Source organism: Wolffia australiana, chromosome 9, assembly GCF_029677425.1.
Source record: "Wolffia australiana isolate 7733 chromosome 9, ASM2967742v1".
Classification (NCBI taxonomy): Eukaryota; Viridiplantae; Streptophyta; class Magnoliopsida; order Alismatales; family Araceae; genus Wolffia; species Wolffia australiana.
Window position 1 is genome coordinate 7,705,897 of NC_135843.1, and position 18,055 is coordinate 7,723,951.

Genomic DNA, 18,055 nt, shown 5'->3' on the forward strand with positions numbered 1-18,055 from the left:
ACGAGGTGTAGTTTGAGACCCCATGGACTGGAAATTCAACATATTGATTGGGTTAAATCAGTCATTCATTAATTAATCTTATACTGATGTAGTTACTTAACTGGATTGTACACTAACGGTCATTAGGAAGTAGATAAATCCTTGATCATATTCATACCAAGTTCATATCATCATCCGGTTCTAAAGGTGTGTTACTGTTTAGTTATATGTCTTTCACGGCGAGAACCATTCCAATTTCATGCCAATCATGGCCATAACGCAACAGTTAAAAGTGGCATACCATAATGCCAGAAATTCATTTAACTCTGTAATTCATAGAAGTTCAGTGACATTTAATTATACAAGAAGCAGTTGGGGCACTTTTGATACCACTAAACTAAAACATCCCTGAAAAACTATTGGTAAAAAAACTTTCCTTGATCATATGAACATTGTGTCTGCAACATTCCTTGTAAATTATTATTACATTTGGGGCAATGAAAAGATACATAAGCTACACATTAGGAATGATTGAATATATCTCATTATTTTAGGATATTTTGAATGAACATGAATTAATACGTGAAATAAAATGAATCACAATCGGCATAAAAATATAACTAAATCTCCATGTGATAAACATTTTTAAAATATGTAGAATTTGATCTTACTACCTATTTATGGGAAATATGTTCATTGGGAAAAGAAAACCACACCAAGATGCCTTAATTTCAGTGTATTTATATTTCATTCATAAATTTCTGATACTATATGGAAAATTATGTGGGTATCATAGAAGGAGAAAACAAGTATCATACTAGAAGAAATGAAACAGGGCTTGTCATCAATGATTTATCTTTAGTCGAGTATTAGAGTAGTTAATGGCTAATCTGTGTGATATCTTTACCAAACACATAGAACTATTGTAAAGTTCCTGTAGTGGAAACGATAATATATTGTATTTTACTTCACATAAATTAGTGAAAACCAAGGAAAACATTGTTATCAAAGACAATCAGCCTTAAGTTTCCATAGGCTAATGTTTTGCCCCGCCATATTTATTTTTCTAGTATCTCCATGAAAAGGCGGCATCTCTTAAGCTTGAAAAAATAAAAATTATATTCAAAGGTACTAAATTTCCAACCACACTGATATGAAAGATCAACATCCCAAATCAAAGTTGAAGTCACTATTTCTGAAATATGCTACCCCCCAGACATAATTTCAAAATAATTGTCTATAGCTTTAGTATTCACAAGAAGGTAAATATAAAATAATCTGGGTATATTCAGGATAGAAGGAGCTTAGGATTAATCAGCTTACATGAACAACTTGAATAAGAGCTGATTGGGCGCAATAAAAATCAAGTGGTATGGGCCCTATTAGCCTCATGGGAGACATGACAGACCTGCATCTGTTCTTTTTATGCTCTTAGTATAAGAGGAGGCAGCTCAAGGAAGACAGTGCAATGAAGTTCTTGGCCAGTGTTGTGGAGAGGATAAAAAGAGTTATTTGATGATTTTTGAATGCATCAATAGTAGTTAGGGTGACTTAATAGGGATTGATAGTTGACCATATCCTAAAATTTCCTACAAGCATTAAGTGAATGAGGCATTGTAGATACACAGTAACTATTTATAGTAATATTTCATGAGAAAGTAAATACACTCCATATCTTCTAAAGCACGAGGTGTAGTTTGAGACCCCATGGACTGGAAATTCAACATATTGATTGGGTTAAATCAGTCATTCATTAATTAATCTTATACTGATGTAGTTACTTAACTGGATTGTACACTAACGGTCATTAGGAAGTAGATAAATCCTTGATCATATTCATACCAAGTTCATATCATCATCCGGTTCTAAAGGTGTGTTACTGTTTAGTTATATGTCTTTCACGGCGAGAACCATTCCAATTTCATGCCAATCATGGCCATAACGCAACAGTTAAAAGTGGCATACCATAATGCCAGAAATTCATTTAACTCTGTAATTCATAGAAGTTCAGTGACATTTAATTATACAAGAAGCAGTTGGGGCACTTTTGATACCACTAAACTAAAACATCCCTGAAAAACTATTGGTAAAAAAACTTTCCTTGATCATATGAACATTGTGTCTGCAACATTCCTTGTAAATTATTATTACATTTGGGGCAATGAAAAGATACATAAGCTACACATTAGGAATGATTGAATATATCTCATTATTTTAGGATATTTTGAATGAACATGAATTAATACTTTAAATAAAATGAATCACAATCGGCATAAAATATAACTAAATCTCCATGTGATAAACATTTTTAAAATATGTAGAATTTGATCTTACTACCTATTTATGGGAAATATGTTCATTGGGAAAAGAAAACCACACCAAGATGCCTTAATTTCAGTGTATTTATATTTCATTCATAAATTTCTGATACTATATGGAAAATTATGTGGGGTATCATAGAAGGAGAAAACAAGTATCATACTAGAAGAAATGAAACAGGGCTTGTCATCAATGATTTATCTTTAGTCGAGTATTAGAGTAGTTAATGGCTAATCTGTGTGATATCTTTACCAAACACATAGAACTATTGTAAAGTTCCTGTAGTGGAAACGATAATATATTGTATTTTACTTCACATAAATTAGTGAAAACCAAGGAAAACATTGTTATCAAAGACAATCAGCCTTAAGTTTCCATAGGCTAATGTTTTGCCCCGCCATATTTATTTTTCTAGTATCTCCATGAAAAGGCGGCATCTCTTAAGCTTGAAAAATAAAAATTATATTCAAAGGTACTAAATTTCCAACCACACTGATATGAAAGATCAACATCCCAAATCAAAGTTGAAGTCACTATTTCTGAAATATACTACCCCCAGACATAATTTCAAAATAATTGTCTATAGCTTTAGTATTCACAAGAAGGTAAATATAAAATAATCTGGGTATATTCAGGATAGAAGGAGCTTAGGATTAATCAGCTTACATGAACAACTTGAATAAGAGCTGATTGGGCGCAATAAAAATCAAGTGGTATGGGCCCTATTAGCCTCATGGGAGACATGACAGACCTGCATCTGTTCTTTTTATGCTCTTAGTATAAGAGGAGGCAGCTCAAGGAAGACAGTGCAATGAAGTTCTTGGCCAGTGTTGTGGAGAGGATAAAAGAGTTATTTGATGATTTTGAATGCATCAATAGTAGTTAGGGTGACTTAATAGGGATTGATAGTTGACCATATCCTAAAATTTCCTACAAGCATTAAGTGAATGAGGCATTGTAGATACACAGTAACTATTTATAGTAATATTTCATGAGAAAGTAAATACACTCCATATCTTCTAAAGCACGAGGTGTAGTTTGAGACCCCATGGACTGGAAATTCAACATATTGATTGGGTTAAATCAGTCATTCATTAATTAATCTTATACTGATGTAGTTACTTAACTGGATTGTACACTAACGGTCATTAGGAAGTAGATAAATCCTTGATCATATTCATACCAAGTTCATATCATCATCCGGTTCTAAAGGTGTGTTACTGTTTAGTTATATGTCTTTCACGCGAGAACCATTCCAATTTCATGCCAATCATGGCCATAACGCAACAGTTAAAAGTGGCATACCATAATGCCAGAAATTCATTTAACTCTGTAATTCATAGAAGTTCAGTGACATTTAATTATACAAGAAGCAGTTGGGGCACTTTTGATACCACTAAACTAAAACATCCCTGAAAAACTATTGGTAAAAAAACTTTCCTTGATCATATGAACATTGTGTCTGCAACATTCCTTGTAAATTATTATTACATTTGGGGCAATGAAAAGATACATAAGCTACACATTAGGAATGATTGAATATATCTCATTATTTTAGGATATTTTGAATGAACATGAATTAATACGTGAAATAAAATGAATCACAATCGGCATAAAAATATAACTAAATCTCCATGTGATAAACATTTTTAAAATATGTAGAATTTGATCTTACTACCTATTTATGGGAAATATGTTCATTGGGAAAAGAAAACCACACCAAGATGCCTTAATTTCAGTGTATTTATATTTCATTCATAAATTTCTGATACTATATGGAAAATTATGTGGGGTATCATAGAAGGAGAAAACAAGTATCATACTAGAAGAAATGAAACAGGGCTTGTCATCAATGATTTATCTTTAGTCGAGTATTAGAGTAGTTAATGGCTAATCTGTGTGATATCTTTACCAAACACATAGAACTATTGTAAAGTTCCTGTAGTGGAAACGATAATATATTGTATTTTACTTCACATAAATTAGTGAAAACCAAGGAAAACATTGTTATCAAAGACAATCAGCCTTAAGTTTCCATAGGCTAATGTTTTGCCCCGCCATATTTATTTTTCTAGTATCTCCATGAAAAGGCGGCATCTCTTAAGCTTGAAAAAATAAAAATTATATTCAAAGGTACTAAATTTCCAACCACACTGATATGAAAGATCAACATCCCAAATCAAAGTTGAAGTCACTATTTCTGAAATATGCTACCCCCCAGACATAATTTCAAAATAATTGTCTATAGCTTTAGTATTCACAAGAAGGTAAATATAAAATAATCTGGGTATATTCAGGATAGAAGGAGCTTAGGATTAATCAGCTTACATGAACAACTTGAATAAGAGCTGATTGGGCGCAATAAAAATCAAGTGGTATGGGCCCTATTAGCCTCATGGGAGACATGACAGACCTGCATCTGTTCTTTTTATGCTCTTAGTATAAGAGGAGGCAGCTCAAGGAAGACAGTGCAATGAAGTTCTTGGCCAGTGTTGTGGAGAGGATAAAAGAGTTATTTGATGATTTTGAATGCATCAATAGTAGTTAGGAGTGACTTAATAGGGATTGATAGTTGACCATATCCTAAAATTTCCTACAAGCATTAAGTGAATGAGGCATTGTAGATACACAGTAACTATTTATAGTAATATTTCATGAGAAAGTAAATACACTCCATATCTTCTAAAGCACGAGGTGTAGTTTGAGACCCCATGGACTGGAAATTCAACATATTGATTGGGTTAAATCAGTCATTCATTAATTAATCTTATACTGATGTAGTTACTTAACTGGATTGTACACTAACGGTCATTAGGAAGTAGATAAATCCTTGATCATATTCATACCAAGTTCATATCATCATCCGGTTCTAAAGGTGTGTTACTGTTTAGTTATATGTCTTTCACGCGAGAACCATTCCAATTGCATGCCAATCATGGCCATAACGCAACAGTTAAAAGTGGCATACCATAATGCCAGAAATTCATTTAACTCTGTAATTCATAGAAGTTCAGTGACATTTAATTATACAAGAAGCAGTTGGGGCACTTTTGATACCACTAAACTAAAACATCCCTGAAAAACTATTGGTAAAAACTTTCCTTGATCATATGAACATTGTGTCTGCAACATTCCTTGTAAATTATTATTACATTTGGGGCAATGAAAAGATACATAAGCTACACATTAGGAATGATTGAATATATCTCATTATTTTAGGATATTTTGAATGAACATGAATTAATACGTGAAATAAAATGAATCACAATCGGCATAAAAATATAACTAAATCTCCATGTGATAAACATTTTTAAAATATGTAGAATTTGATCTTACTACCTATTTATGGGAAATATGTTCATTGGGAAAAGAAAACCACACCAAGATGCCTTAATTTCAGTGTATTTATATTTCATTCATAAATTTCTGATACTATATGGAAAATTATGTGGGGTATCATAGAAGGAGAAAACAAGTATCATACTAGAAGAAATGAAACAGGGCTTGTCATCAATGATTTATCTTTAGTCGAGTATTAGAGTAGTTAATGGCTAATCTGTGTGATATCTTTACCAAACACATAGAACTATTGTAAAGTTCCTGTAGTGGAAACGATAATATATTGTATTTTACTTCACATAAATTAGTGAAAACCAAGGAAAACATTGTTATCAAAGACAATCAGCCTTAAGTTTCCATAGGCTAATGTTTTGCCCCGCCATATTTATTTTTCTAGTATCTCCATGAAAAGGCGGCATCTCTTAAGCTTGAAAAAATAAAAATTATATTCAAAGGTACTAAATTTCCAACCACACTGATATGAAAGATCAACATCCCAAATCAAAGTTGAAGTCACTATTTCTGAAATATGCTACCCCCCAGACATAATTTCAAAATAATTGTCTATAGCTTTAGTATTCACAAGAAGGTAAATATAAAATAATCTGGGTATATTCAGGATAGAAGGAGCTTAGGATTAATCAGCTTACATGAACAACTTGAATAAGAGCTGATTGGGCGCAATAAAAATCAAGTGGTATGGGCCCTATTAGCCTCATGGGAGACATGACAGACCTGCATCTGTTCTTGTCTGATTTTGTCATTTTTCAATGTGCAGACGAATATATGGAATCAGAAGTGTAATGAGATAATCATAGTAGTTTATATAGGGTTTTTAAACAATAATGGTTGGTGAATTATGTGACAGTTTAGAGGAAAGTACGGAATAGATAGTACATCTTATTTTCAGAGTATTATTCTGTATGATAATTGTCTATACGGAGTAAAAAAACGTTGATGCAAGGAGGGATCCAATAAATTAGAAAGAGAGAGAAAATTAGGAATTTATACATCGGTAGAGGGGTGAGACAATCCCATTTTGGCCTTAGGTTTTCCTTAATTTTCTTTAGGTTGGTGCTCTTGTGGTCAATACATCCAATAGATGGAAAGAGGATACAATAAAGAACTAGCCCTCAAAATTTGAGCTCAATCTGACAGTTGGATCTTCAGATATCAAGGTTTGAATGTATGGAATCTAAGGTGCTTGATCATTTTGGCCTTCTCTCTCTCCACAATATTTACAGAAAAACCCCTCTAATTTGGCAATAATTTATTTTGACACCTCTCTAAGAAATATTTTGGATATATGCCCCTCTGTTTCTCAATAACCTTCATTATCTCTCCTATTACACCTGAAAAATTATGAAAAGCCTTCTATTCTTCCAAAACAAGTTAATACCAAAAACTTCGATGAAATTGGAGATTTACGCCTACAAAAACTACCAAGAGCATTTTTAGGGTCCTTTTTCTTCCTGTTTTCCACTCGATAATTTCAATACAAATCTAAACAAATAGTAAAAATAGGGAAATTCAGGAGAGCATACTAAAGACAATTTTTTTCACTTTTACTATGATAACATCAATTATAATCATTTTCATGCAAATAAAAATGCAATATATATGAAAGTAATATTGGAAATTACATGTTATCAATGACAATTGTCATTGATGAGGATGCCTGCCAGCATCAATGGGGACAATGACTTGTGTTGATGGAGATGATGACCTGCATTGACGAGAACGCCATCCACTGTCGATGATATGCCGACAATGATGACCACATTGATTGTTATTGACATTGTGAAGGGGATGAGGACTACAATGACTACTACGATTACTATTGACATGGATATAGATGATCCCGACTAGGGATGAGGAGGATGACATTCTTCCTCGATAATGACAGAAAACATGATGAACAATGATGACCATCATCTTCGATGGGGACAGTCTAGCTCTCTTGTTTCTCTATCTCTCTCTCTATCTCCCCCTCTCGCGATGTCACTCTCACTGTCCAACTCACATCCTCTCTCTCTATTTGACTCTCTCAGCGCCTGTTGCATGTTTGCTCTTTTTCTCTCACTCGCTCTCTGTCTATGCCTCTTACTCCCTTCTGCTTGTTTGCTCTTTTTCTCTTGGTTGCTTGATTGCTCTCTCCCTTTCTTTGTTTCTCTCATTCCCTTTTGTTTGTACTCTCTCTCTCTCTGTCGCTCCCTCTTGCTTGTTTCTTCTCTATCTTTCTATATACCTCTAACACCCTCTTGCGTGTTTGTTCTCTCTATCTCTGTCTCTCTCACTACCTCTTGCTTGTTTGCTCTCTCTCTCTCTCTCTGTCACTTGCTCTTGCTCATTCACTCTCTCTCTCTTTCTTTCACTCATCTTGCTTGTCTGCTTTCTCTTTCCCTCTCGCTCTCTCTTTGGCTCCCTATAGCTCTCTATATATATTTATCTTTCGTACTATATCTCTCACTCTCTTGTAGTCTCTATCTCTCTCTGGCTCTCCCCCTATTTATCCTCCGCGCTTGCTCTTGCTCTCTCGCTTAGTGCCTATCTCGTTCATTTTGTCATCCAAATTCTATCATGCGCTCCAGTTTTTCATCAAGGACAGATGATAAAAAAGAATTGATGACTAAATGGTGATGATGACATGACGATTTTAACGAATGACGAGCAGAACAAAATGACAATTTCAATTGGATGACAATCTGTTATTTTCAAATCGGCTCTTTCAATCACGATTAAAAAAGTATTTCCAATCTCTTACTATGGCCTTATGAATCTCATTGTTGACCCTTATTTTTTAATGTTAGTTATTTACTTATCTTGCTTGAATTTTTCATAACATGCTAAAAAAAAACCTAGTTTGAAGAATAACAGGCTTGTTGAGTAAATGTATCTATATTTTAAGTAGTTTATAAATTAAAAAGGTCAAAATAGCACCCCTAACTTAACTTAAGAGGGTTGAAAGATAAAAAGAAATCAAAATAATCATCCATCTGGACAAAATCAAATGCCATGAATAGATTACTGCGGCCATTCAGCCCCATCTCGTTGGTCAAAAAACGTCATCCGTCATCCGTTCAAAAAACTTCGAAACACGTAATTGCTGATGTCATCAACTGCCACGCGTCACCTTACTATAACCGACAGAATCCGAATTGGCTTTAATGGGTTTCGGATTCTTCCTCCGGAAGCTACCTGGAACCTCATAAGAAGATAAGTCAACTGCCCGCCCTGTCGTCTACTCGGAAGAAATCTAACCGTTCAATTCTTTGGAACAAGACAACTAGGCCGATTTCAGGCTGTCCGATCGGAGGGTAAAACGCGTCTAAGACGAGTAAACCTGCGAGATCGTCTTCTTCGAGCGTTCGTCCTTCTTCTTCCTCGCGCTCGGCGGAGGAGAGGCGGGGGAGTTCGACGATCTCGCGAGGATCTCCTTCTGTAAATCTATCTGGTAGAATTCTTCCGGTAATTTCTCGATTCTTCGCCATCTCCGACTGCCTTCGAAGAGGAAGAACTCGCCAATTTTCCGATCGGCGAGCCGAATCAAGCACCTTCTACGGCGCCATGTCGATTTTCTGCCTTTCCCCGTCCAATTTGCTGCTATTATCTTGAATTTCTGCTTCCTGCGGGCATCCGAGCTCGCGGCCATGGCGATTAGGGTTACCATGTCGCTTTCCGGGTACCTGGCGCACTGCATCGCCTCCTCTGCGGCGTCTCGCTGCAGCTCCAGTTGCCGTCTCTTCCAAGAATCCGCCGGAAGCCCTTCCTTGGCGTTGATCTCAACTCCGACGTCTTCTACGTCTCCTTCCGATCTCAGATCTGCGAGTTCTGGCCGTTCCTTTCGCTTCGGATGCCTCTTTCGGCCGTCGGTGAGCTCTTCCTTGGACGGCGACGGGCGGTTTAAGCCTCCTCTGGCGAAGCCGAAGCCCGATCGATCTGCCTCCGCAGTCTACTCTCTTGACTCCAAAGAAAGAAGAAAACCGAAGCCTTCTCTCTCAATTGGGATTCTCTCTGCAATCTCTACTGTTTCCGGCGGCAACTCCGGTGCTCTCGGCGTCGCTTCCTCGCCAGTTCTAGAGCTGAAGCGCGGTTCTCTGATCTCCTTTGTTAACGGATCAAAGTGGTTGCCTTGCAGTGAATTCCTCCAGGGATCTAGCAAAGCGAGAACTTCCCCCCCTCCTTCCTCTTCTTCTTCTTCTCCTTCTTCTTCTTCTTCTTCTCCGTCGTTGGGAAGTTCTAGCAACAGCGAAAGCATGATTCCATTGGAGAAGGGAAGGTGGCTGGACAGGTGGATTGAGTCTCGATCGCAGGAGACGAAGACCATCTTCGCCGCTCTCGCCGTTCCTCTGCTTTACGGATCCCGCCTGGCCGAGCCGCGGATGATCCCTTCAAAATCGATGTACCCGACCTTCGATGTGGGCGACAGAATCTTGGCCGAGAAGGTAATTCCCTCTCCTTTCAATGTTGAAAATCGAGTAGAGAATGAGAAATTCTTGAGATTATACGTAGGCTGAAGGAAGAAATATACACCCTTTCATTTTGATTCAAAGAATCGCGTTGTTTTGAATTGCAAAATTGTAGTTTTCTCATGTTTAACGCGATTCCCTGGGGTACAATTCTTTCAGGTTTCCTATCTCTTCAAGGGCCCTGACGTTGCAGACATCGTCATCTTCAAAGCTCCTCCAGTTCTCCAGGTAACACTCCATCATCATCATCTTCTTATTCTTCGTCATCATCATCATCATCGTATTCTTCTTCTTCGTCATCATCATCATCATCATCATCATCTTATTCTTCTTCTTTGTCATCATCATCATCATCATCATCTTATTCTTCTTCTTCGCGATCATCATGATCTTATTCTTCTTCTTTGTCATCATCATCATCATCATCATATTCTTCTTCTTCGTCGTCATCATCATCATCATCATCATCATCATCATCATCATTATCATCATCATCATCTTATTCTTCTTCTTTGTCATCATCATCATCATCATCATCTTATTCTTCTTCTTCGCCATCATTATCATCTTCTTCTTCTTGGTATTTTTTCGTCTTCTTCTTTTTCTTTCACTGACTTGTTATTTGCTTGTAGGCGATCGGGTATAAGCCAGGGGACGTTTTCGTTAAGAGAGTGGTGGCGAAGGCGGGAGACTGCGTTGAGGTAGAACTATTCTCTCTTCTTCTGTGGTGTTTGAAGTGCTCTTTCTTCCTTCTTCCTCACCTTCCCTTCTTCTTGCCCAGGTCCGTGACGGGAAGCTCCTGGTGAATGGCGTCCCTCAAGAGGAAGATTTCATCCTAGAGCCTCTGGCCTACGAGATGGAGCCTGTGGTATGAACAATCTCTCTCTCTCTCTCTCTCTCTCTCTCTCTCTCTCTCTCTCTCTCTCTCTCTCTCCCTCTCTCTCTCTCCCACCTCATCTATAGTTCGTTCCCTCACTCTCTCTCTGTCTCCCTCTCTCTTCATTTCTCTGTCTTTAACCATATATCTCCTTCTCACTCTACCTATCTATCTCTATTATCAGTCTCTATCTCTTTATCTTTCTATCTCCTTCTTACTCTTCCCATCTATCTCTATCTATCAGTCTCCCTCTATCTTTCTATCTCCTTCTTACTCTTCCCATCTATCTCTATCTATCAGTCTCTCTCTCTTGATCTTTCTATCTCCTTACTCTTCCCATCTATCTCTATCTATCAGTCTCTCTCTCTTTCTCTATTTATATCTATATCCGTCGACCTCTCTTAATATATCGTTCTCTCTTTATATATGTATCTCTCTGTCCCAATTTGTGTTCTCTCTTTATCTATCTTTGACTTTCTCTCTCTCTATCCATATATCTCTATATCTATCTTATCTCTCTCTCTATCAATCTCTATCTGTAAATCTTTGTCGCTATTTCTGTATCTGTCTCCCTCTTTCTACCTCAATTCTTTTATCTATCTCTTTCTCTTTCTTTCTCTAAGCTCAATTAATTTCTCACCCTCTCTCTTCTCTCTCAACTGCCTTTCTAATACTTTCCTCTCTTCTGACAGCTGGTTCCGGAAGGCTACATCTTCGTCATGGGAGACAACAGGAACAACAGCTTCGACTCCCACGACTGGTACGTCTTTCATTACCTTCTTTTCTCTTTTTTCCTTCCCTGGTGACAATTTTGATTGGTGTTCTCAGGGGGCCGCTGCCGGTGAAGAACATTGTCGGAAGGTCGCTGCTGAGGTACTGGCCGCCGGCGAAGATCTCGGGCACCGCCGGCCTCTCCTGATGTTTCTGGCCTTCTTAATGTGTAAATATGCCTTCTCATTTCACTCCATTTCCTTGGTTGATGAAGGAAGATGGCGAAGAAATACGATTGGTATTGATCTTTTGAGAATTTTCTCAGAATTTTTTTCTGAGTGAGAGTGTGGCAAATGGATTAGTTGTCTTGGTGTAAGGAATGGCTGTTATAGGCTAGCAGTTATAGGTTTGTTGGAGGGATGGTTGTCTGTTCCATCTGAGTTTGTCATCCTTCATTGTATGGAGTGATGGACAGATGACTGAATGGAATGATTTCTGTCATTAATCATCCATTCCATGGCAGAAGTGGCAAGACCAAATGGAATGATTACCGTCATCAGTCATTCGTCCTTGATGAATAAATATTGAAGTGATTGGCTGGCCGAGGATGATCGAAGGTATTTGGAAGATGGAGTCTGTAAAAAAATAAAAAATGGGATAATTTAAAATACAGTTTATATTGCAGATTATTTATGGAGAAATAAATTCATAATGATGAATATGAGTATGGCGGTGGCAGTCAAGGTATGAACAAAAACCAATGTAGACAGCGATGACGAGGACAACCTAATCATTGACGGGGATTCAATAGTCGTCGATGGGGATGACAGCTGTCATTCACTGGGATGAGGACATAAGTGAGTGAGGACTGGACCCTTGTGCAGTTGTGGACAAAGATGATGACTATCATCGTTGGCACACTGATCTCCTGAATGGGGATGACTGTCGGCAACTGGGACGACGATCGTCAATGATGGGGTCGACGACCGTCGGCTATGTGGAAGACGACTGTCAAGGATGGGGATGATGACCATCGAATTGTGGGAAGGATGGGGATGAACGTCATGTTAATTTTCAAGATATTTATATAAATGAATTTTCTCAATATCGTAAACATCTTTAAACATCAAATACTCTCATCGTGATGTTAGAACTACAAGTAAAAACCTTGAGAACTCCTCATATACTGAATATGCTTAAATAACCATAATATAATGTATTATTATCCATCACCACATTCAGAATCTTCATCATATAGAAATTATTCTTTAATGTTCACTTGTCAAAATTGTCAAGTTTTGACTTCCTGAAATCAATCATATTTGCTTTTCTTGTGGTGCTATGCATGATGATAAATATTGTACAGATTGTGCTTCACATAATTATATTCATGAATCATATCATCCTAATGAAAATTTATATAATGAAAAACATGGAAATTTTTGAGAAGATTTTGGTGGTAGTGAAACCTGCTCTACTTCTCATTCTAGTGATTTTCAGGTTATTTTCTCTTGTAATAGTCTATTTTCATGTCATTATGATACTTTTACTGATTAATTTAATAAAATCATGTTAGACTTTGTAAGGGAGTATCGGTAGAACAATATGAGACTGAAAAAGAGGGTTGAGAAAAAATTAAAGAAGAGTGTAAGGAAATCAGAAGGTCTAACAGAGCCCCAGAAGCTAGGACATGAATGGTCAAGTCCCTAGTCAAACTGCACGAAATTGTACAAATGCCTATGAATATCCTTCATAAAATCATGATAATTTAAATTATGAAACCATACATACACCATTTATTTAGTTTATGGTCATTCATCTCATCATATATTTTCTTTGAATAGAACATATAATGAAATTAGAGAAACTTAATTAATAGAAACATCTTGCTTATCCGCATCCTCATTTTATCAAGATCCCTGGCCAATGCTGAACTGGTAAAAATCTTGATTGTGTAGACGGTAATCATGAGAATGATGTTTTATGTAAACAATATTTCAAAGAAAATGTTATCGATAAGCCCAAATTGTAAGATCTAGTTCAGTTTTCCAACATTTAGGAATCATTATGAGTGAAGGTTTCAACAAGAAATCCATAACTAGCTGTGTATTGTGAGAAATTTTATCTTTAAAATAAGTAAATTTCAGAGACAAAGTTCCCCACTACATGTCTGATAATTTTTTATATGCCTAATATTGAAATTGAACCAAATGAAACTGAGGATATGATAGTGGAAAAACAAAGTGTGATCCCTCATTCATTTGTACCCTTATAATTATTGAGTGATGTTTAGTCTTTTTGTCCTATGCTACCTATTTTGGGTTGACGTGGTACTTCATTGGATGACATGACAGGACATTGGTCAAAATAGAAGGTTTCACTAGTATGAATTCTCATTACATTAAATGTACTGGGAACATTAACAGGTGCCATTCTGATAAGTAGACCAATTAGTTATTTGAAGGCCTACCATTAGAGGGAGCAGCATAAATATGAAATGAGAAGGTTTCATGTGGTATGGATTTGGTGGAGGGGCCTAAATTTTTTTATAATGAAAAGATAAATTATCTGGGTAATTCTGATAACATTTGCATAGAAGCCTTGCATAATGACATAGATATGGATTTGTTTGTTTCAAAAACAATGCGCCTGAAATTCTTGATAAAAATGCTACAGATGAAATTTCAGGTTAAGGGAATAATAAGAGTAATATTATGTCTAGTGGATCAATTAATATGGATCGTCAAGCAAAAAATTAGCAGCCTCCTGTTCCCTTTCTGAAAGCTCTCCAATGTTGAGTCGTGGTTTGTCCTACAGATTATATGAGTGAAGACAATTTATTTTGGTGTGATTTGAATAAATATTATGTAAATTATATTTAATCGAAGCATGGGAAAATAGATTATGGAATTATCATCATTGTGAATATAGAAAAAAAACGTCATTATATGTGACTGAAAATGAGAGAAGACAACACTAACATTGTTGTCATGCACCCGAGAAACTGAGTGGTACTCTTTCTCCATGACTCTTGATCTGATTTGCGGCTCATTCGATCTCTCGCTCTTACAAAATGAGTATGCACACCTAAAATATTGTGGATGAGTAACTGACTCTGTTATACTTAATTTGTAACACAATATAAGGTTTCTTTTTTTACATTGATACACGGGGGTCTAGTAACCTATGTGGGATCATAAATGGAGAGAGGAGAGAAAACATATCTATCCTGAAAAATTCAGCCAAAAAATCTCAAAATATGTTAGATATTGTGTTTTAAACTAGGAGAAATGTGGGTTGTTGATTATTTCTCTCTCCTCCTTGATCCAGTTCATTAAATGTCACAGTGGGAGTTGATTTCTCATATTTTAAGAACATTATATTTCAAATTGTGTGTTAATGTCCTTCAAGATTATTCTTGCAACTTAAAGTGTGCATTAATAATCTGCTGAAACTTGTCCACAAAATCACCAAAAAATGGGCCAATGATTGGCATGAAAATCCACATTTCAGTTTTGCACCCAATCAACTTTCACGGAGTCGACCTGAAAATAATGAAATAAAAGGTAAATTTTTGACATTTAATGTATTTTTACCCTCATACAAATTCCAGTTTAAAATTTTTATGGGTACATTTAAAGGGTCAGATGCATTTTTCCATTGTGCCATGTCACATATATTGCGAGTTAAGCACCATCTTGTTTTTCAGTTGGTGTCACATTATTGAAGTCAAAAGTCATAATACTTGGCAATGTGGCTTGCAAAGTTATCATTCGACACAAAACCTGATTATTTGCTATAAATACATTATATTGTGGGAAATAACAGTGGAGACTTAACCAGAATGAAGTATTTTTTTAAAATTTTGAGCTTATGAAATTCCATTAAAATACTTAAAACTTGGAAAAATAATAAAGTAATTAATATGATAAATTCTTTAATATTATGCGTAGATGATCATTTTACGGACAATATTCATGTAAATTATCTGATGTTACTTTTATGATTGGCAGACTGACATTGCTAGGTTACACCTAAGAGGGAAGGATTCAATTATGCCTTTTAAAATTTTATGGTTAAACTTAAACATAACTATAATATCTTATGCCTATTTAGTGTAGTAAGGTTGGACAGGAATGTCATATATTTTTTATAGGATAGGGCTAGTTCTTAACTCCGTTACTTAGCATTGTTAGATGCATTTCTCTTACACCTCTTCTGTGGACCACACAGGTCACTCCTTCGGCCTCCAAAGACTAGCCTAAAAATCTCTCATAAGCCTCTAAACTTGCTCAACGTATAAGTTGATGACTGCAACATGACAAATACAGATGTTTATTGATGATATATTTATAGGGCTGACTTTATTCTTCTAAATTGTTAACTTATATGATAATATTAGTTAAATAACTTGTTTCATAAAGTTCCTGAATTGATATTTCATCTTCTTGTTGTGATGGAAATCTGTTACTCATGTTTTTGGTCCCCAAGCCTTTTACTCATGCTTTGCATATTTGCACTGATATACCTGCCTCCAAATGGTGATGTTAAACACGTCTGATGCATCAAAAAGTAATTCAAAATTGTTACGTGATGTTAGTCTATTTATATTATCCTAATATATTTTACATTTTACTTCAAACTTAAGGACATATTATAATAGTACATTTGCAGATTCATCAAAATTTATTGGGGAAATGATTGCATACCTCTGTCCCTGAAAGTTGAGATATCCTAAACCTTAAATAAATAAACAATTTTGAAACTGGATGCCTCAAGTGTAAATTTTTATTTTTGAATAAAAAATACTAGTCAATATGAAAGTTAACTAGCTTTATGGGGGTATTTTTCAAGAAAAGTTGAAAAATGTGTTCGTTTAAGGGTATGTACCAGAAAGATAAAAGTAATTTTGTGAGAACTATCATTTCAGGATTACTTAATGCTTGTTTATTATAAAAACATATGAAAAATGAATCAATGCCCTGTTTATCGTTTTGTTTATTTTGTGAGTTCAAAAATCTTGAGAGGATAATTTTATGGATTATGCATTAATGAAAAGGTAGATGATCCTGATTGTATAATACTGTGAGAGAATCTCTCAATTAGCATACTACTAATTACTCAGAAAACTATTATTCATAGACTAAAAGTTGAGAGTAACTATTACAGTAACTTTACAGTTAAGCATCACATGCCCTACTATTTTATTGAAATGTGGATGTATACTTGTGGAATATATATATTAAATGACACAAAATATTTTGAAAAATATATTCATAAATGTATTATCATATTGAATGGTAAATCACATAGGTTTTTACACGATTTACATCTGAGGCAATACTTACACTACACAATCAACATAAATCAAATTTGACATAAAGAACTGAAGGCAAAAATAACTCTAATGATTGAAATCCCTTGGCAAAATGGAATCCATTGCCATTTGGTTTCTTCAACATGTTGATTTTAGCAACACAAATATTTGTTTGTTTGATGTATCCACATAGTCATTTAGTTATCATATCTGATCATATTCTTCTTAAGAAATATCACTGATATATGGGACAAGTACCACGCGGGGAGAGTACTTATGCAGTACAAGGAAGAAGGGCACAGCTACTGTAAACATTTGGGGTGCCTCTCACTTTCTGGTAAGAATCTTCCTATATTTTATTGCAGTTTTTAAAAAAACCCATACAATTTAGGTATACTCTTCAACGTCTAAGGAATCTTACATTTGTGAACCCTACATCCATGTGCCAACCTAGTAAACGACTTCATTAGCCTAGTGGATGACCCCATACACCCATATCTTTTTTTGAGTAACCAAATAAATCAATTATAAAAGAAACATGAACTAATTATGGATTGGCTTAACCCAATTGATAGGTTGAGTCTCCAACATGGAGGTGCTTTAAAGTGTGTTCAATATGTTACAATAAATTTTATCAAGTCATCATTGAGCTCATCTGTTATTCAATTACATTGTATCTATAATTCATCAGGCACAAACTCTCTAACATCGATAAAAATAGTGTCAGAAGCTAATAGATCTTTCAAGAGCATATGCATTAGTTTATTGAAAAACTTATTATTCGATGTTTTTTCCCTATGTCAACACATTTCATTGTCATAGTTGACTTCATGAAATTATTGGGTTCTCTGCCTTTGTTCAACCATGGAAAACATGGTTTCCACGATATGGAAGTGTGTTATTAATTCAAAGTTGATCTATGAAATCATATATGACATGTAATTTATGGGGAACTTGTTCCACCCTTGACCTGCTCACTTTCAGATCATTTGGAAGTCGTTCACGTTGCTTGTGGAGCTCCACTTCTTCTTCTTCAACACTCCT

At 35.6% G+C, this 18,055-nt stretch overlaps 1 protein-coding gene across 1 annotated transcript; it reads left to right on the top strand.

The window, feature by feature from the left end:
• The first annotated feature begins 8,981 nt into the window (after positions 1-8,981).
• LOC144707507 (thylakoidal processing peptidase 1, chloroplastic-like) lies at positions 8,982-12,010 on the top strand. Its single transcript, XM_078580645.1, has 6 exons — positions 8,982-10,082; positions 10,266-10,334; positions 10,739-10,807; positions 10,888-10,974; positions 11,676-11,743; positions 11,812-12,010. Exons 1-6 carry the CDS (start codon positions 9,288-9,290, stop codon positions 11,900-11,902), a joined length of 1,179 nt encoding a protein of 392 aa, XP_078436771.1. The 5' UTR covers positions 8,982-9,287; the 3' UTR covers positions 11,903-12,010.
• The last annotated feature ends 6,045 nt before the right edge of the window (positions 12,011-18,055 follow it).